At 36.6% G+C, this 21,976-nt stretch overlaps 2 protein-coding genes across 2 annotated transcripts; one reads left to right on the top strand and one right to left on the bottom strand.

The window, feature by feature from the left end:
- The first annotated feature begins 6,690 nt into the window (after window positions 1-6,690).
- Window positions 6,691-11,327, top strand: LOC110909924 (protein TRIGALACTOSYLDIACYLGLYCEROL 2, chloroplastic). Its single transcript, XM_022154651.2, has 5 exons — window positions 6,691-7,298; window positions 8,088-8,417; window positions 9,080-9,195; window positions 9,288-9,378; window positions 11,006-11,327. Exons 1-5 carry the CDS (start codon window positions 6,810-6,812, stop codon window positions 11,096-11,098), a joined length of 1,119 nt encoding a protein of 372 aa, XP_022010343.1. The 5' UTR covers window positions 6,691-6,809; the 3' UTR covers window positions 11,099-11,327.
- A 1,238-nt stretch (window positions 11,328-12,565) lies between these two features.
- On the bottom strand, window positions 12,566-17,537 carry LOC110909914 (TLC domain-containing protein 4-B). Its single transcript, XM_022154646.2, has 9 exons — window positions 17,352-17,537; window positions 16,402-16,621; window positions 15,586-15,674; window positions 15,306-15,444; window positions 15,100-15,174; window positions 14,900-15,021; window positions 14,741-14,816; window positions 14,450-14,509; window positions 12,566-13,026 (listed from the first exon to the last, which is right to left on the bottom strand). Exons 2-9 carry the CDS (start codon window positions 16,537-16,539, stop codon window positions 12,898-12,900), a joined length of 828 nt encoding a protein of 275 aa, XP_022010338.1. The 5' UTR covers window positions 16,540-16,621; window positions 17,352-17,537; the 3' UTR covers window positions 12,566-12,897.
- Window positions 17,538-21,976: the final 4,439 nt, after the last annotated feature.

The raw sequence follows: 21,976 nt of genomic DNA, 5'->3' as shown, positions 1-21,976 counted from the left end.
AGGTGTATTTTTTACATCGCACCTATAGAAATTTCGCCATTGAACCCGTAGAATCCTCTAAATCAAACCATGTAAAATTTTCGAATCCGTAGGAAAAAATTTCTGGCTACGCCCCTGCTTGCGATCGAAATATTTTGTGACGAACACCTATCGCCAACGTCTTTAGTTGCAAAATACATTAATCATGATTTAAATAAAAGAGTAAATTACTGTTTCGGCTCTTGTGGTTTAGCCAGTTTAACCATTTCAGTCCAAAAAGAAATCTTTTAACATATCAGACCCCGATGTTGCATTTTATAACGGTTTTGACCCCTGACACTAACTTTGTTAATTTTTTGCAGTTAAGTGTAAGGGTAATTAGATCATTATATACCTTAGGGGCTGTTTTTGATAATTACAAAGTTCTTTTAATATTTAAGAGATTATTAATGCAATTATTCAAGTTTTTCTTTATTATTTGGTTATTTTCACGATTATTATATAACAAAATACGTTTTAAATATACAAATAAATATGTATTTTCATTAACCATTTGTTTATTCAAAAATTCGTTATTTTTTAACCTTTCCTTTATTAAAATCGTGTGTTTTTAGTTCCTTACACTTGCTAACTTATTTTTTTAAGGTTTTGCTTTTTTATAAACATCATTTTTTAATCTTCGTTTTTAAACCACTCGTTCGTTTAAAATCGATCGTTTTTAAATTTCTTCAATTTTTGAAATCGTTCATTTTCTGAAGTTCTTTTTCCCTAACGGCTATAAGTAAACTGAATACAAAGTTTAAAAATGAACGATTTCAGAAACGGTTAAAAAAGGAACGGTTTAAAAAGAAACGATTTTAAAAGTTAATGACTTATAATAACGAATTATTTAAAAAGAGTTAAAAAAATGATTTTAAAAAGAACGGTATAAAATGAATCGTTTAAAAAAACTTTAAAAGACAAACATTTTTAAAAAGAACGATTTTAATAAACAAGCGGCTTAAAAATGAATAATTTTAAAAACGATAGACGGTTTAAAAAAAGGTTAAAAAATGATTTTAAAAATGACGTTTATAAAAAAACAAATGCTTAATGAAAATACATATTTATTTGTATATATAAAAAATATTTTGTTAAATAATAATCATTAAAATAGCGAAATAATAAAAAAAAACTTGAGTAATTGCATTAATACTCTCTTAAATATTAAAAGAACATTGTAATTATCAAAAACAGCCCCTAAGGTATATAATTACCTAATTGCCCTTACACTTAACTGCATAAAAAGTAACAAAGTTAGTGTCAGGTGCTAAAATCGTTATAAAATACAACCTTGGGGTATGATATGTTAAAATATTTCTTTTTGGGCTAAAATAGTTAAACTGGCTAAACTACAATTGTTAAAATAGTAATTTACTCCTTTTTAATTTTGTTTTAAATGAAAAGGTATATAAATTAAAAATAAACAAAATTAAAGCCTTCTAATGAGGTAATCATGATAGTGTCCTTATATCATTGCATGCAAGTTACAGGGAAGGACTTTATAGCCTTCTATATGACAAAAATATATTTAAAACATAAAACTGATAGTGGTTTGGGTTATAATCACACCCTTAGGTAATGGTTTTAATGATAAGTTAGAGGTGGGTGACATAACGAATATGTGGAGGTCATAGTGGTCATAAGAGTTATGACTTTTAGCCTCACGTTGTGTTCCTAAGTTTAATAAACGAAAGAAAAGAATACAAAATCAATTAAATTAACTACTTCGTTCTCGAGTTCGAAGGAATTGAGAAGAAAGGTAAGAATTTTATGTATTAAAAAGAGTTAATTGCCATTTTAGTCCCTGTGGTTTGACCCATTTTGCCAGTTTAGTCCAAAGGTTTCGTTTTTAACATCTGGATCCAATAAGGTCTCATCGTTGCCATTTTGGTCCAACTGACTTAACTCCATCTATATCTGTTAAGTCTGCCAAGGGCATTTTTGTCATTTCATTTTTGTTTTTATTAACCCTTTTTTCTTTATTGTTTTTTCTTTTAATTAAAGCTTTATTGTTTTATTATCTTCGCTATAAATAATAGACCTCAGTCACCTCCTACATTACATTGATCACAGCACACACACTTCCCCAATATTAAAACCCTAACAACGAAGACGATCGATCAAAGGCGATTGAGCTGTGAACGAGCATTGTGCGGCGGTTTCTGAACGATGAATGAGCCTTGGTGTGTTCGTAATCCTGATGAAGTATTTAATCCAGAAGAGGCATATGGTAAGTTCATGTTAAATACTCAACATTTTGTCTAAATTTTGCCTTTTTAAAGTGGATTGATCACTTATTTGAAGTTTATATGTTCATTGATGCAGTAAACTACCCTGAAAACTTTTCAATCGAAATACACCATGGGGGTGAATTTACAGAGTATCCTGGAATGACATATGCGAAGGGTAAGGTTTCTTATGTTGACAAGGTTAACTCAGACTACTTTTCAGTCATTGTAGTGAAGGATATGATGGTGGATATTGGGTATAGAGATGAGGATGAAATGAAATTTATGTATAGATTTCCAGGAGAGGATCTGGTTATATACAGGGTGAAAGGGCGCCAAAATAAGAGGGAAAACAATAAAGAAAAAATGGTTAATAACAAGAAAATTGAAATGACAAAAATGCCCTTGGCAGACTTCACAGATATGGATGGAGTTAAGTCAGTTGGACCAAAATGGCAACGATAAAACTTTTTTGGATCCAGATGTTAAAAATGAAACCTTTAGACTAAACTGGCAAAATGCCCAATGCCCTAAACCACAAGGACTAAAATGACAATTAACTCTGTTAAAAATGTTTTCCTTCTAAATCTCTCCCGTTTAGAAGAATTTAAAATGAAGGAAAATAACATAAGTTTTCCTTCATCTTCTTTATTAAAAAAAAAAACTCTAGAACAGACTTCTTTTTAACATCCTTCCATATCTTTTTTTTTCATCCTTAGACCGCCCGTAGTGGGGCGTTTTTTTTTTTTAAAAATTGCGAAATAACGCCTTATAACGCACACACCCCCATTACAGGGGGCGTTTTGGGGCGTGATTTCTGAAAAAAAATCCCTCCGGCATTTTGATTATAACGCTTAAAAAAGAGAGGGGGCCCACTTGACCGTTTGACAACGGTAACATTCTTTATTTTTTTTAATTTAAAATATTCCCACTATAAATATATACCCCACATTCACACCTTTTTTTATAAAAGCCCCACTTTCTCTCCCACTTTCTTCTAATTTATATAAAAAAAACCCACTTTCTTCTAATTTTTATACAATCATGCATCCATACCACCCTCCTTTTGGTGTCCCCGCAAGACCCACGAACCCGAACACAACCCAACCGCAAACCCCGTACAACCTTCAAGACATGGACCCGAGCTCTTTAACTTATGCGGCTTACTTGAGTGGCGCCCCTCCGTTTGTTCCTTCCACTTTCGGCTATGGTCAAGCCGGCGGGTCTCAACCGTCACAACCCGAAGCCGAACCCGATGTGGAAGTCGTACCGGAGACGCAACCCGAACCGGTGCAGAAACATCGAAACGCGGCAAAAGGTCGCATAAGAAGAAGGAAAAGGACGCACCGCGGCGTACAAAAAATATCATTAAATGGACGAAGGAAGAGGAATTCGCGTTGACTCGGGCGTTTGTCGACATTTCGGAGGACGAAGAGACCGGTAACTATCTTTTTTTATATAAATATTATTTTACTTATTTTGTTACTTTAATTTTTAACATACAACTTATTTTTTTTGTAGCAAACTTTCAAACGGGCCCGGTTTTTTGGGATAGGGTTTGTGCACTCTTCTTTAGCACGTGGGGTCAAGGCGAACATCGGGACAAAGATTCCATTTCTAGCAAATAGACCGACATCAATGATGTGAGTAAAATGCAACATATAAATTACATCAAATGAGGCATAAAACTAACCCTTTTTTAAGTACTAATGTTGGAAAAAGTGTACTTTTGTCTTCCTTTTGTATTTTCAGGGTTAAAAGAGCTTAAATGAACAAAAGAAGCAAAAATGCAGCTAAATCCAACATAAATACAAAGAAAAGGAAGAAACGTGGCATGCCCGACTCCTCCACAGCATCTCCCAAAGCAAAAACAAGAAGAAAGCTGAGCATGGGGCTGTGCCCAGCTGAGCATGGGGCTGTGCCCAGCTGAGCATGGGGCTGTGCCCAGCTGAGCATGGGGCTGTGCCCAGCTGAGCATGGGGCTGTGCCCAGCGGACACGGAGCGTGTCCAGCTCAACACGGGGCCGTGCTCAGCGAGCACGGGGCAGTGTCCAGGATGGTCAGCCCTGGCACAAAAGACAAAGTGGTAGAAGCTTCTATTGCCCACCACGGGGCCGTGCCCAACGGACACGGGGGCATGGTCAGAGTGCTTGCAGGTGCATTTATTGTAATTGCGAATTACAATTAATGAAGAGAGAGAGTGTCAGACGGGCACGGGGCCGTGTCCAGCGGACACGGGGCCGTGCCCAGGCTTCTGTTCAGCCTATAAATAGGAGTGCTTGGCTTCATTTCAACTCATCCCTTGGCACACCACCTCTCTCACACTTCATCCACCACCCACCACCACCATAACACCATCATCCACCACCATCATCCATTGTCCATCATAGAGTGTGTGAGTCGTCTCGGGATCCAAGATTGATCGTAAGAGTTCTTGACAATCAAGGCCATGTTTGCCTAAGTCTCTTACATCACTTGGTGAAGACAAGTGTTTAGTATAATACTTTTTATTTTTAATCTTTTGCACTTTTTATTTGGTTTTGTATTAATGACTTTAATAACTAGTTGCTTATGTTGAAGGTGATCTTTCCTTATCGTTTGTCCGTGGTGTCTTGGCATTATTTTACTGTCTATTAAAATAAAAGATTTTCACCATTCATATCTCCACGGTCTATATGGAGGTATGTTGGCTACCTGGTCGGGGGTTAAGGGAACGGTTTGGTAAGGGTCTTGCCCTTGTTCAACGTTTAGAGGTCCTGCTTGGGACCTGAGTCAAATTTAGTAGGATCTCCTTCAATGCCCATAGGTATTGGATGGCGGGGATCCAAACTCTTTGACCCCCTCATAAGTTAACTACTATTAATACTATAACCCGGCTATTTAGGACTGTATCCCTACTGACTCAGACTACTTAGCCGAGGGTAACGTCACCGCCAAAAGCGGGGCCTACCATAATTTGCATTAATAACTTAATTCATTATTTTCCAATAATCCGACCCTTTAGGATTGTATCCTTGCTGACTCAAACTACTGGGTTGAGGGTGACGTCGCCTTCAAAAGAGGGGCCTACTACAATAACTAAGATAATCTCTTAAACAAGTGCAAAAGTGCGAAAATAATCAAAGGTTATACTAATACACGAGTCGGATCCAAGTGATTCATCTTGTCTATCTGTTTTTATTTTTCAGCATTTAGTTAGATTTTATTTTCTTAGTTTAAAAACATTTTTCTCACTTTTTGATTTGATTAGACGTTGAGGATAAACCGGTATTAAAAGCTCTTGTGTCCTTGGACGACCTCGGTATCTTACCAACACTATACTACGTCCACGATGGGTGCACTTACCCATATGTGTGTTTAGTGTTAGTGAATATCGTGTTTTATAAATTTAAAACTTGGCTAAAGGTGTAAAAAGGGCTTAATTATATATCTAAATTATATACACACCAACACACATCAATCAACAACAAGTGTCATGCGTTCCAAGAAGTCTTCCAACGTAACTACGATAATCGGCCGAGCGGTGAAGGTGACGTGGGGGTTTTAACGAAGAGTTTGGAGGAGTTCGAGAGGACAAAATGCCCTTTCACGTACTATAAGTGTTGGGAGCTACTACGAAAAAGTCCAAAGTGGGCGGTAGTTAATCCAATGACGTCTAGTAGTAGACGTCGGGCTAAAAGGTCAAAAACATCATCCTCCGTTGACCCGTCAACTCCGACATCGGATGCCCGCAACGTTGATTTAAATGAGGCGGTGGACGTTGATGAGGGAATTCAAGAAGAGTTGGTCCGACCCACCGGTAGAAGAAAGGGAACCGGGAAAAAACGGTCGAGTCGTCTTCCGATCTCGAGTTAAAGGAAGATTTCGAGGAGATGAACCGTCGTCTCCAAGACATTCGCGACCTCGGCCACCAACGTTATGAGATCATGAAGGAACTAGTGGCCGAAACCAAAAAATTTAACGAGATGCAAGAGGCGAGGCAAATGGAAAAGGACATTGAGTTTTTGTCCAAACCTATCGACCACCTACAAGGCGATGCGTTGATCCTTGCGCAAATGCGTCGCCAAAAAATTAGAGAAAAATATGGACTCTAGATCATGTTATTTTTTTAGTTTATTTTTTTCTGTTTTTTTTTATTTTTCTGTTTTTTTTTCTGTTTTTCAGTTTTTTTTTATTTTCTGTTTTTTTTTTTATTTTTATTTCAAGTAATGTAATTTTATTTTTAAATTAATGAAGTTTTTTTATGTTTTAAGTTAAAAAAAATAATTGTGAAATGATTGAATGGGGGTTATTGGCATAATACCCCACTACGCTACTTTTGCTATAATGCCCACTTGCTGACTAGGACGCCACATGTCGGATAATGCTCCATGGTGAGAGCATTATAAGGTGTTACCACTACACACATGTTCTTATACGAAACTCGAAACACAACTTCAATGATAACACAAGGAATACAATCGGTTAATTCTTTCACTAACCTCTCTCCCATAACTTTACCCTTTTTCCCCAACCCCACTTCCTCAGTCCCTCTTCCCATTCCATCAATCATCACAACAAATGATCAGACCCCTTGACACCATGTTACCCACCCAATTCTTCTCCCCAAAATCCCAATTCGCACCCCTAAACACATTCCCAGCAAACCCCCCCAAAAGACCCCAAATCACCACAAAATCCACATCTCAAGACACACAAAACAACCCCCAACCCAATAACAAAAACCCAGTTGCAGTTGTTCTTAATGTGCCCAGAACCATCTGGAAACAGACCCTGAGACCGTTAAGTGATTTCGGGTTCGGTCGCAGGAGCATTTGGGAAGGTGGGGTTGGGTTGTTTTTGGTTTCTGGGACTGTGTTGTTGGTGGTTACTTTGGTTTGGTTGAGAGCGTTTCAGTTGAGGTCTAGGTTTAGGAAGTATCTTGCTGTTTTTGAGTTTTCTGAGGCTTGTGGGATTTCCACTGGGACTCAAGTTAGGATTAGAGGGGTTACTGTTGGTAATGTTATTCGGGTTAATCCTTCGTTGAAAAGTATTGAAGCTGTTGTTGAGGTTAGTTTCTTAAACTTGGGTTTATAATGTGCATTATGAAGTTATCTAGTTGAATAAATTTGAATATTGATTGAGCAAATATGTCCTTTGATTGCGCAATGTGTTTGTTTGAGTGTTTGAACTCTTTGGAACGATGATTGGACAAATCTGACTAAACATGATGAGAGTGTTTAAAAGCATGGGCACAGCTTAAGTAGGGCGGCCCCCCGAACTTTTCGCTCAGTAGCGGAGAGTATGTAGTTTTCGTATAGAAATTTTTGGGGATATACGTTTTCGACCCCGCGATTTTATAGAAACTTTTAGGTCCGATGACTTGTGCCCCCGGTCAGAAATCTCAAATTTCGCCACTGTTTAAAAGTTAAGTGTTATGATTATATACAAATATGTTTTATGGTGCCAAGTGTAGGAAGTGAAGGGAAAAAAACTCGCGGTGGCATTTTTGTAATTAGTGTAAATAGATTAATTACATTACACTACAAAAAAAATTGAACTAGAGTAATAATAATTACGCTATAGTTTATTATTGTTACTCTAGTTTAGTTTTTAGTAGCATAATTACTCTAGTTGTTCGCACACTAAAAGTTATTTGTACCGGATCCCACTTCTAAAAGTTAATAAGTCAAAGTATTGCCTGTAAATAATTTTCGAGTATATTTTTAACAAATGCGTCGGCTTTTGGGATCAAAGTGCATTGGAGTGTCACGTGCTTTTTTAAAACCAAGGTTTAAAATTTCTTAATTCTATGTGATAGATTTTGTTTATGTAATTGTTAAGATATTTGGAATGTAGGTTGAGGACGATAAAACAATTATTCCTAGGAATTCATTGATTGAGGTGAATCAATCCGGACTTCTCATGGAAACAATGATTGATATTACCCCTCGAGATCCGATTCCAACACCTTCTTATGGTCCTTTGGACCCGAATTGTGTTAAAGAAGGTGTGATTGTGTGTGACCGAGAAAGGCTAAAAGGATACCAAGGTGTAAGTTTGGACGCGTTAGTTGGGATCTTTACACGTCTTGGACGAGAAGTAGAAGAGATAGGTGTTGCTAACACTTATGCATTGGCGGAACGAGCTGCGGCTGTTATTGAAGAAGCAAGACCATTGCTCTTAAAGGTGTGATATCCCCATCTCACATTCATTTATAGGTTGTTGTTGAATTTATTTCTATGCTTATACTGGTCGGGCTATACAACCAAACCCAGTAAAATCCCACAAATAGTCAAGCTATTGATAGAGTCTGGGGAGGGTGGGATGTAGACAGACCTTACCTCTATCCGTGAGGGTAGAGTTATACTGGTCGGGCTATATGATCTCAAATTGTAGTCTATGGTCACTATTTGCTTCACCTTAGGGTCTACATTTTCATTTGATGAACTTATGAAAGAAATATGAGATAAAACGCATATATTCTTTTTTGTATAACTTTATAATGTTATGGTAATAACTAGTAGCTAAACATAAAGGACTGTTTATGTAAACATTTAAACTATAGGGACTAGAATGCTAATTAATATTGAACTTTCATAACGAAAGTTGTTAGCCTAATTATGTAATCGTTGTACAAATGATTAACATCTTTAATGAATCGTAAGGTTCTGTAATTGTTGTATATTCTTTAATTGATGAAAAGAGGATACAAAGCAGCCCATTATAAAGAGCTAGAAGTTACAATTTAGACCCCTCTAGAATAATAAAAATAAGACTCTTAGTCTAACAATATTAATTCTCTGATTAACGTATTTTTTAATGAATTTAGTGCGCTAACTTTGTATCAGGTCCAAGCGATGGCGGAGGATGTTCAACCTATGCTGACAGAGGTTCGAGATAGTGGTTTGCTGCAGGAAGTCGAAAGTTTGACCAAAAGTCTCTCTCAAGCAACAGAGGATTTGAGGTATCCTATAAGGCCTTGCACATCCGTATTTTCGAGCATCGTTGTGCTCTTTTAGTATCCTGTTGAATTTACGTTCTCATTTCTTATTTCAGAAAGACGCATGCGTCTATTATGACTCCGGAGAACACCGAGTTGATTCAGAAATCCATATATACACTTGTATTTACTTTGAAGAACATTGAGGTTTGCAACCTTATCAACTACTTTTTCTTGGTCCTTTCAATGCTGACTTGTAGAGGTCGCATGATGGGCTTGTTGGGTTACAGATCAAAATTGGGTTGAAATTGGTCATTTTGATATGGGTCGGGTCAGATTGACCCACAAATTAGAGTTGTTCACGGTCCGGTTCAGCCGGTTTTGACGAAAATTCTTAGCCGGTCCAATATCTACGGTTTGGGTCAGTCAAGCACTCAAGCCATCCAAATCGGTTCGCTTTGGCAGTTATATATATATATATAGGGGAAGGTTCTATACAGAACACAAAATATTGCGAGAACACACAGAACACAATGAATCATCTATTTTTCCAATTCAAAAAACCTAAAAAGTAAATGAAAATGTTGTAAATCTAAGATTTATTGTTTCTTACACTAGAATTCAAAACAAAATATGGAAAATTTTCACTTTTTGTGTAACCTACATATATGTAGGTTATGTGTAGGTTAAATTGCCAACATGTATGTAAGCTATGTGTAGGTAAAAAATATGGTTTTTTTTATGTATACATAATACACATATGAATGTAAGAAACGTAAAATTTATAAAAACATGAAAATTAAATCCCAAAATTTAGTTTTTTAGAGTTGTTCTTTTTGTTCTCGCAATAGTTAGTGTTCTGTAATGATCCTCAACCTATATATATATATATATATATATAGGGGGCGGCTAGAATGAAAACCACCTCGAGTTGTAAGAACCGCGAGAACTACACCCCACGGGTGGGCGTTCATCATGATTTTTTTTTTACAACTAGATGTGTATATTATAAACACAGCCGTAAAAAAAAATTTTAAACGCCGCGGCCGAAGGGGTAGTTTTTTACACCACAAGTTTGGTGTTTTTAATTTTTTTTTCTTTTTTCTTTTTTTTTTCACCAAAGTTGTGGTGTAAAAAACTACCCCCTCGGCCGCGGCGTTTAAATTTTTTTTTTTACGGCTGTGTTTATAATATACACATCTAGTTGTAAAAAAAAAATCATGGTGAACGCCCACCCGTGGGGTGTAGTTCTCGCGGTTCTTACAACTCGGGGTGGTTTTCATTCTAGCGGCTCCCTATATATATATATATATATATATATATATTTTAAATAGTTAGTTTGAAATAAATTGATAAAGATGGTTCATAGATATTATACATATGATCACCAAGGATTTCAAAAAATGAGAACAAATAATAAAGTTAAAAAAGCAGGTTCCAAGTTCCAAACCGTGAACCGAACCGTTAAGCCCGGTTTTCAAACCCTAAACCATGGACCCAACATTACAAATCTCAAACCGGCATATTTTCTTCGGTTCAGTTGGATTTAACGGTTTATGACATCCCTACCACAAACATATTTTGTACATTTTCAGTTTTTCTATGAGTAACTAATTAGTTGATTACTCAAAAAAAATATTATTACAAAATAGCGTGAATAAAATAGTTAGGAGGTTGCACGCCTCTAAAACAGACTTCGGATGACTTTCAAACTTTTTTATGACCGAAATGTTCGATTTTATGTGTTAAAAAAACATAACCCATATAAGTAAATGGGTTGAAGGTGCCCCCTATACTCTACTTATATATCTTGATGAACATTTGTGACTTTCAGAGTTTAAGCTCCGATATTCTTGGATTTACGGGCGATGAAGCTACAAGGAAAAATTTGAAGTTGGTCATCAAGTCACTCAGTAGATTATTGTGAAGACCCTAAACTTACTATAGAACCACAATTTTTTTAAGAGTGAAGGTGTTTATAGATACTGTTGTGATTCGTTTTTTTTAGTATGCCAGGCAGGTTCAATGGTTAATGTGTTGTGTTAGTATAGTCGGTTTTTTAGGTATTGCAGAACAGGTGTGATTGAAACGTCGAATTATTGAAACTTTGTATTAGCTGCGTTTTGGTATTGTATGGGCAAGCTATATTTCACAAATTAAGTGGTCGATTTCAATGGTAAAATGTAACGCGTAATCGTGGCCCGGATCAATATAGGTTTACCCGAATCATATAACCGCCGTTGCCAATGCAATCGATGCCCAGACCCGCTCTAACCCAACACTCAACCTGACATGCTCTGTCTGTGAGGTTGCTAAAATGCCAAATGTACAACCAAACCCAGTAAAATCTCACTCATAGAGGCTAAAAGCATAGTAGAAAGATGGTGAGATAATATCATAATCATAGTATCTAATAAACCAACATAAACTAATAGAAGTACCATGTAGAGGCCACCTAAAACAATAGACGATTAACGTACACCGTCAGTGAAAGTATATAAACGCTAAACAAAAAAATAATAATACTGTGTCAATGATTTGATGTGAACCAACCATCAAAATTAAGAGTATAACTAAGAGCGTTCACAATGAAGACCTTAAAAATATGTAAGAGAATTTAGTTATATTATAAGGAATGATTGTTAGTATTTTTGAGTGGTTGTGGGTGAAGGAGAGAGAAAATATATACGAATTTTACTCTTCTTCTATAAATATATGAGAAGAAAAAAATCTGAAAAGAGAAAACCTTATAAATTTTTTAATATTTTTAGAAAATGGTTATGAGTGGATCTTGGTTTAAAAAAGCGGGAAGCGCACAAAAGCGATGAGGTCTAAAAAAGCTTTTTTTAAAGCGAAGCGCAAAAGCGGTGAGCTTTTCGTACGCGAAGCGCAAAGTGGTTATAAAATTTATTTTTTATATATCCCATAAGTGTGTAGCCTCCAATACCTATGATTTAGCTATAATTAAGCTTTATACATGTTTTAAAATGAAAAAAACATAAATGTACACATAGTTAGTAGCAAAGGACTTATATGTTGGGTGTGTGAATGAAAGTCTCAAAAGGTGGTAAATACTTTGTCCCACATCGGTGTGGGGATAAAGTGAGTGGTTGTTTATAAGGTAAAGTCTTTACTACTCCATTGTAGCTTTATGACATGTTTTACCACAAGTCCTACCCGCGCGCAGGGGGGTGCAAAAAATGAGTTTCTGAATTGAAATTTAATTGAACTCGTGCATGCCCGCGCCCGCGCTTAAGGCGCGCTTTTTAAAACCAAGGAGTGGATGAGAGATAAAATGTAATGATAAAGGTATAAAAATATTATCTAATTGGAAAGGAGAGAGAAAAAATAGCTTTAATTGTAAATACATGGATACGGATAAAAAAATATATTGTGAATGCTCTAAGAACACAAAATATATTGACATCATATGCAGAAAGCCATAATCTAGGAACAAGTGTATTTAAAATCAAAATATCAAAGTATATTGTAACAAATTAGAAAACCGGCCACCTGCAAAATGGCGTACTCGTAACGCAATCAAGACCTATATTATACACAGCCTTCTTTTGTTCCGAAGAAAAAACGAATGATTCACTACCCGACATATAACCAAGTGATTTACAACAATTCCAGTTTGGTCACTAATTTTGGTCATCAACTTCCCTCTTTCTGCTTCTACCATCTTATACATCAACTCGAGACCCATGACGCGAAAAAATGAACTTACGGCCTCTTTGCTAACGTCTTCATCATACCCTTAACGATCTTCCCAAACCACATCAAGTTCATGGCACCAAGCACCGATGGAACCATAAATACCAAAAGAACCCCGATTTCATGCATCTGTATCACCTGAAGGTAAATTCATGATATCAGATCATTTTCATGCATATATTTAAGCGTCTTAAGGGGTGTTTGGATGCGTATTTTGAAAATTTCAAGGTAATACAAGGAGGTGTAATAATTGGACAATCAGTTATTTAAGCCTTTGGCAAATTCTATCGTTCCCGTGGTTTGTCCAATTATGCCAGTTCAGGCCAAATTTCAAATTTGTACAATTTTCGTCCCTGACATTCTTGAAATATGCCAGTTTCATCCAAAAAAAACTAAGGTTGAATCGAATAATTGGACAAATCACAGGGACGAAAATGACAATTAACTCATGTTTTTTTGGACGGACCCGGCATGTTTCAAGAATGTCAGGGATGGAAGTGGTACAAATTTAAAATTTGGTCTGAACCGGCATAATTGGACAAACCACAGGGACGAAAATGGCAGTTAACTCTAAATATAAAAATCTTGTCAAACATCTAAACTAGCATCATTACCGTTACACTGTCATCAATAAGCACTAGTTTTATTTGAAACCGTCCATTGTTATGAGTTATGACCCATCCCTAATTGATACTTCTCTAAAACCTATGTTGTCAAAAGCGCAAAAAGCGCGCACCTAGGCGCCCGGGCGCAGCGAGGCGCACCTACAGCGCCTGGTGGTAGCCTAGGCGCAAAAACGGGCTTTTTTTTGAAAAAAACGGTTCTGAGGCGCAAAAAGCGCGCGCCTAGGCGCAAAAAACGTGGTTGAGGCGCAGGAAACAAGGTAAAACAGAACAAATGACCATATTAAAAACAAAACCGAGTGCGTGCAAAAACTGGCTCACGCAGGCCCGGGTTTTCCGGAGCTGCATTCGTGTCCGTAGGTCGCGCGGGCACGCACGAGTTCAACCAAATTCAAGCTCAGAAACTCATTTTGCACCACCCCCTTGCGCGCGGGTAGGACTTGTGGTAAAACATGTCATAAAGCTACAATTGAGTAGTAAAGGCTTTACCTTATAAACAACCACTAACTTTGTTCCCACACCAATGTGGGAAAAAGTATTTACCACCTTTTGAGACTTTTATTCACACACCCAAAACTTACAACATATAAGTCCTAAACTTTTGCTACTAACTATTAGCTACATGATCTTAAATGGCATGTATAATAGTTTTTTTTAATTTTATATGTAGAATCTTATTTATTTTTAAAGCATAACATATTTTTTATATTTTTTTCTCTATGTGCACTTTTCTTAAAAAAGCCCACGCTTTTTTGGCGCCTTGCGCCTAGGCTCCGGGCGAGGCCGATGCGCCTCGCCTGCGCCTTGCGTCTTTGACAACATAGTCTAAAACATCCCATTTTGACCCGTTAGCCGACACGACACACCTGCTCTGCCAGGCTTATGTGCATCAAAATCGAGAGGGTGTGAAAAACGGTTCGAGTGCAAAACAAAATTACCTGATGGTAGTGCAAATACACATGGTAAAACATATACGCAAAAAGCAAAATTCTGGCCACCTGCATCACAAAGATAAATTAATAAAGCAACTGTAAAAGATTTAGGAAACAAATTAATTAAGTTCATATGCGTAAATAACTATGCATCACGTGAAATCAGTAATGATGACAATGTTCGGTTACTGTAGTTGGAAATTTTCCATATCAGATATCAAAATGGAAATTTTGGCAATTTTAATATGTGCACTAACATGATTATCGATAATGGATAAAAAAATTAGTTATACTCACCATCCATGCAAAGAATATAACCACACCATTAATCAGATACGCGTTAGACTTTTTTAAACCAGCTGTGTCTAGGTACCTAATCCATCGAAAAAATCGATTAAATTTCACAATATATAATTATATACAGGTGAATTATAAACATAACTTGCCAAAACATACCATCTTAAGTTGATCTCGGGCGTTGTCAACTCAGATATTAGGACCATAAATGTATAAAGCTGCCCTTCTCCTGTAAACATGGCATATGATACCGCAATTGCTGATAGAGTGTGATGAACAACCTGAAATCCGGGAGTACAAATAATTTCCATAAAGAACATCTAAAACCTCAGCGGTGATAACCTTAATGACGAACTTACGTATTCTAATCCACCTAAAGCGGGATATAGCCAAAAGATCATTGCAAGATCCGACAGGAAGTAGCCGACAGAAACCTGTACAAAAAATTATACTGAAAACATCACGAGGGACCCAATAAGTTTAAAGTTTGAAAAACATTTAGCTATTTTATAACTTGTTTTGAGAGCGATTACTGGATCATGTTCAATATATGAGTAACACTTACCCCTAATGCAAATGTAGAGAGTGGTGAGCTTCTGAAAGTAACAGGACCGGCAGTATACTGATCAGAATAAAGTTCTGACCAGAACACAAAGTACAAAGACATTGCTGTAATGAATATGGCATGAACAGAGGACATACCCCTGGAAAAAGAACGAGACGGATTATAAAAAGATTGAAAAATTTTAAAAATATCTAATGAAAAATAAAATGAAACTAATGAATGAAAATTCGAAAAACGTTTTGAGAGAATGAGAGAAGCAAGATAAGGCAATTGCTCTTACCGGTTGTTCCACTCAATTCGTTGAATTTTTGTAAGGCCCGCATACGTTCTGAAGTAAAAAGTGCTTATCAACTGTGTAAGATCGTAAACCTGAAGAAAAAGATGAGTTTAAGCACGGATCAAAACAGGCCGCGGGGTTGGTTTAACAAATAAACACTTTTATGTCCAAACTTCTGTAAATGATTATGAAACTAATTATGATTACAAAGACAATATTATTACAATCCAAATCTTTATACAAAATCTGTGCATGAGGGTGTATGCGTTATAATGCTGTTTGGCAACATCTGAATGGTTAAGTGCTAAACCAGTAAGAGGTCTGAACCATTAAGAGCCTGTATAATGCTTAACCGTTCAGAGGCAAATGTCTGACCAATTCAGATTAGAGGTCTTAACCATTCAGACTCTGTATAAATCTTAACCATTCAGAGGAAAATGTCTGAACCATTCAGACATCTGCTCGTGAAACAAACAGTCTGAACCATTAAGTGCTGAACCACTAAGAGATCTGAACCATTAAAAGCCTCATTAAGAGGTAAACAAACAACTTGATGTGTTAATTATGATCACAATGATAATGTTACTCCAATAATAATCCAAATCTTTGAATAAACCTATTTAGGAGGTTGTATACATTAAAAAAGACTTCGGCCGACTTTCAACCTGTTTGACACGTGTTCTCATAAGTAAATGAGTTGAAACTAACATATCTAATATTTATTGGATGCATAACAGTAACAAATAAATAAAGGTGTTTCACACCTAGTGATGCAGGAACATATAAGTAAAGAAATATAAAGGGAAAGATTAGGCATACCATTTTGGAAGCAAATACGCCACCAAGAACAGATGTGTATGGCATAAAAGCCTCCGCCAAAAGGTAAGTTTTAACCAGCACCTGAGCCTGGTTCTGGTAGGACTTGAACGCCAACGCTGTCTTTTTAGGAACTACCATCCTAACTGTTTAGATGGTCAAAACTTGATTTAACTATATCTACAAAACAGATCTTGTCTCCATAATCTTTACACCTTCAATCCTGCCCATATTTTCATACGACAAGTTAAGATCGATATACATAAAATATAAAACAGAATTAAGAACACAACTTCCGCTCATCAAACTATCCAAGTCAAAACTACCGTAACTAAAGGCAGCAAGAAAAAAGATCGCACATATCTTCAATATGTGAAACAAATCCTAAAACTTTAAAAAATCAAAGCATGAACGAATAAAAATTACTTTTTTATACAAATAGAAGCCTGGTTTATAAACTATCTTCCTTCAAAATCCAATTGATTCAGTCAATAAGATTCAATCACACATCAGCCGAAACGATCAACGCCAACGTGCCAAATGGCAATCTGCAGTTTCCATTTTAGATCCACTACACAAACTCCCTTTTTTATACTTATGCTCATACATTAGCAAAAAAAAAAAAAAAAACTTATGCTCATACATCATCAGCATCATGATCATCACAAAAATCCCAACTTTCACACTCAGATCAAAAGATCAATATCAAATGTCAACACTTAATTACATAAAACTAGTGATCACCACAAAATCAACTACAAATAAACCCTAGATCCTTAATCCACAAACATGAATCCAATCAAACAATCAATGTACACTTAATTTAAAGTTTTAAACCAATACAGTTAGGGCAAAACACATACACTTCAACACAACTCGAAATCACCAATCAAATATTAATTATTAATATCAAGTAATCAACAACACTGAAAAGTATATAAACAAATGAATACCCTTTAATCAGATGTTGATGAATCAAACCGGATGAAGAAAATATAGAAACAGATTGGATGAAATGTGATTGATGATAATAATATTTGGCGTGTAAGAGAAGGGAAGAAAAGAGGGGTTTGGTCAGATCAAGACGATGAAGATTCTGGTGACAGAAGATAATTGAGCAAAGACAGCGAGTGGGATAATATTATCACATATGTTATGTTTTTTATTATGCATTATGAGGTTGTACGGTACAAGTTGGGGAAACATGGAAGAAGGAAGTTGAACAAAAGAAAGGTGTGTTAAGTTCTTTTTGTTGGCTTTTCTAGGGTACTTTTGATGGTAGGGTTAAATTAACGATCTTCTCATTGTTTAATTATATTTTTTCGGTGGGGTTTTAACTTTTTTAGGTAGCATTTCGTATGCAGGAATGACATGTGGAATGGAATGGGTTATTGTGAGGGAATGAAGAAAAGAGTGTTTGGTTGGTCGATGGAATGGAATCGTCCATTCCAAAATGCATTCTATTCCCTCAAAATCATTACATCCATCCCCCTGTTTTTTTCATTTCATTCCCTCTTTACCCTTTATTAACAACACCGCAACCCACCATCGTTTCCACCCGTCGTCGTCACCACACCACCACCTCCAGCTCCGATCACCACCATCACCGCCCACCGTCGCCACCCACTGACGACACCACCACTGCCACCGCAACCATCGTCACCACCATCTCCGCCACCGACACCGCTACCGCCACCACCACCACCACCTGCCTCTGCCGCCACCTGCCTCCTACCATTGTTGCTGCCACCTCCGATCACCGTCATCGACACCGCCACCCACCGTCACCGTCACCGCTACCACCTCCGATCACCGTGGCCACCCACCACCACCGTTGCCACCACGGTGAACCGCCACCGCCACCACCACTCACCCCCACCGCCACCATTGTCGCCGTCACCCACCACCACCGCCCCCACCGTCGCCACTACAACTACCACCTATCACCACTATCATATTTCATTCCTTTGTCTTTTCTTACCCACCAAACAATAAAAAGTAATGATTCATTACATTCTCACATGGTAAAGAAACAAGACATGGAATGGTAATAATCAATTCCATTACCTCGTCCATTTCGGGTCTGTGGGTTGAATTGTTTAAACTAGACATTTTTTGAAACGTAAACTTCATACAAACAACAACCATCTCGAAAACCGGGAGGCCAAGCACAACAACCACACTACATAATTACAAATTTATATCAATTTTCTTAAGATAAATTCTTGAAGTTAGTTTTATTTCTAGCCCAAAGATACCCAACCGACTTCACCTCACTAATGACATTTTCTATTCTGAAAGCTTTGTTTGAGAATCTAGCTTCGTTTCTCGCCTTCGAGAGACTCCAACAACTGATAATTATTATTCCTTGGAAAATAGTCTTCTGCGACTCTTTTAATCGAGAATGCACATGCACCTCTATTAGGTCTTGGAAAGAAAAAGCGAAGATTTGGGGAACCCAACACCATTTGCTGATAAAGTGCCACACAACATTGGCAAAGATGCACGCCATGAACAGATGGTTAACTGGATCCTCTCCCTCGTTGAAAAAGTCACAGCTCGTATCATCGACGTTCACGTTCCATCTTCTAAGAGCATTCATCGTTGGAATTCGGCCCAACCCCGCCCCCGCCAAGCAAAAATGTTACACTTAGCGGGGATCCACCTGCACCATTTAAAGTTTTGTAAGACTCTTAGTCCAATTATACGTTTATCATATAAATTTCGACTATAATAGTGTATTTACAGTTAAACATACACTTAAATATACGGGTTCGTTAAAACATTTTGAGAAATAAAAGATTTCAACATTTTGTAAATGCATTCGCCGTTTAAAACCGGACGACGAAACAGTAGCGGAAGCTTGAATTCTTGATCGTGTTCGGTTCTTTGTCGGGCTTGATCGTCCTCCGGTGTATCTAGCACACCTACATTTCATAAAACATGAAATGAGTTAGTCACTTGGCATTTAAAACATGCCTAAACAAGTTCGCGAGTCAAAACATTGCAAACCACAAGTTTCAGCAACAATTTCAGCGAGACTAACCCGTCGCGTGCCGCGACGGGAGAGGGGGTTTAGTGTCGCGTGACGCGACAATAGTCGCGGGCCGCGACCGCGTTGCCTATTCTTGTCGCGTGACGCGAGCAAGGCAATTCGACAGAAAGGTTTGGTGCTGGTGCTGCATATTGCCAGCAAACTACATTTCGACTAAAATGATCATAACTCGATCTTTTTTTATCCGCTTTTCTTCACATTTCTTCCTACGTGATCGTAATTCGATTCTCCATCACATGGAGTTGAAATCCGACTTCCAGGTTAATAAATTTTGAGACTTTTAAGCCTGCGGCTTAATATATTTTTACCACTTTTATTGACCCGTTCATGATTTTATCAAACAAACTTATTTGTCGCATTCCAATGATCATGAACTTTATGTTATAATTGTTTTCTATTGTATTAGGTTCAATTCATAGGTTTATATGCATATTTAACCCGTTTTTGCTTATATACTTATTTTGACTCATTAAGGGTATTTAAGTATATTTTAAACACGAATCGCTTTCATTCGTTTCTAGCTTCATATTTCCACATTTCTTATCAAGTAATCTTCCACCACAACTATAATTGTAGTGGATTTAATGTGGAGATCTATATATTCCGAGTTATACCCCTCGGATTATCATTTTACGGCTAAGACTCATATAGAGTCATCTGACCATAAAGTTACATCTTTCAATTTCTATACTTAGTCGAAGTATTTGTTTTATCATAAAACTCATTTCCAAACAACCTTTAAGGGTCGTTCGCTTGATTTAGCTTACAAGGGCGTTTTGGTCCATTTTAGTCTTTCATTTACGATGAAGGACTTTTGAAAGCATGTTTGACCCAAAATCCCTCTTTTTAGATATGATTTTGTTTGAAAAGTCATTATGTCTCAAATCACAATGACCATCACTTGAATCATTCGATTTACTCATTAAAGTAACCAAAAGTCTATTTTTACTTTATTTAACTCTCAATGAACCTCTCGTTCTAAATGAGTAGTTAATCTATTACACATACCTGGCTCGGATCAATATATTGACCCGTTTCGATACCTTGCCTTAATAGGCGCTAAGTAATAGCGATGTAAATATCCATTCGATATTTATTCCTATAATCATACAACTCGACAAACCATTATTCGTTATTGTCAAAGGGTGATTTTTTCACCTTTTGACCCGTTTGGTCTAAATGACCATGTATCTTTGCGAGATAGATTTATTATCATCTCGTCTACATGACTCGCTCCGGTTCACACCGTGCGGCCATTTTACTTATAAATCATTTCTTTATTCTTTTGACCCCTTTATGTTTTTACGTCATAAAGTGTCTTTCAAAAACTAACGGTTATCATCAACGAGTGACAGAATTACCGTTTTACCCTTATTATTTATACTGGTCTACCTTATAAGGTAATCATTCAAAACTTGCTATTTATTAGTCATTACATGACTAAATAATTATATTAACTCTTTTTAACCATTAAACATGGTTTAATATCATTGTCTTTTGTTCCGAACCGTACAATATCGTGTCGGAACATCATAATTCAAACAAGACTTTATATTATTCATAACCTATAAAACCAATAGGTATTAAATGGATAGGGTGTAAGCTTTACTTACCTTGCATTCTTATTATGCTTTTCCTTCTTTCTTGGTTCGTTTGACCCGCTTCATTCCCAAGCTTCCCCCTAGCTTGTCAAGCGTCAACCTATCATTGAAATTTGTAAGATGGTTAAATTAGTCATAACCATTTACGACTATTCCATCCTACGATTCTTATGTCGAATTTATCATTCAATCATATTATTGGTCAATTATCTGGTAAGCATCATTATTATGCTACCGCTTTTTTAACCACTTTATTTAACAAGTTCTTGTAACTATAAGTTACCGAATTAATACCTGATGATATTAAACATCATTTAACATGAATATATCATCAAATTTTATCGTATCATACTAAACTCATATCATAGTAAATATGATTATATACTTAAATACACAATTTGTTCAAGTATTTCCTGATTACTATCATGTATGATGATTCTAATCATAATTATATCATCAAATTCATCTTATGATTGATACCCACTTATCCTAGTGTGGTAATTCATCAAATCATTCTATTCATAACATCATATGTAGAATTTTCACTTAGGGTTTTGTTCCTAAGCAAGTATACATCCTTAATTCAAGCATGGCTTCAATAATTCATCCATAATTCGCAATTATGATGATTATTCAAATTTCACAACTTCATAAATCATCAAAATTTGACATACCTTATGATCCCCTAGCTTGGGTGATCGTTAATTCACGTTTAATTCTGAATTTAGACTTCGTTTGAGCCTTCAATTTGATGATTTGCTGAGATTAGGGTTTTGGCTCCATGGAACCTCCTGAGGTCGACGAACAGAACACACACATATGTGTGTTTTTGGTTAAAACCCCTTTTATTAAATAAACTTTCATGTTTATCCACTATGGCCCCTCATGTTTGGTTAGTTTGTTAAGTAGGCCACAACCCACT

The sequence above is a fragment of the Helianthus annuus genome, chromosome 7, assembly GCF_002127325.2.
Source record: "Helianthus annuus cultivar XRQ/B chromosome 7, HanXRQr2.0-SUNRISE, whole genome shotgun sequence".
NCBI lineage: Eukaryota > Viridiplantae > Streptophyta > Magnoliopsida > Asterales > Asteraceae > Helianthus > Helianthus annuus.
This window is presented reverse-complemented; position numbering and strand designations above follow the sequence as displayed.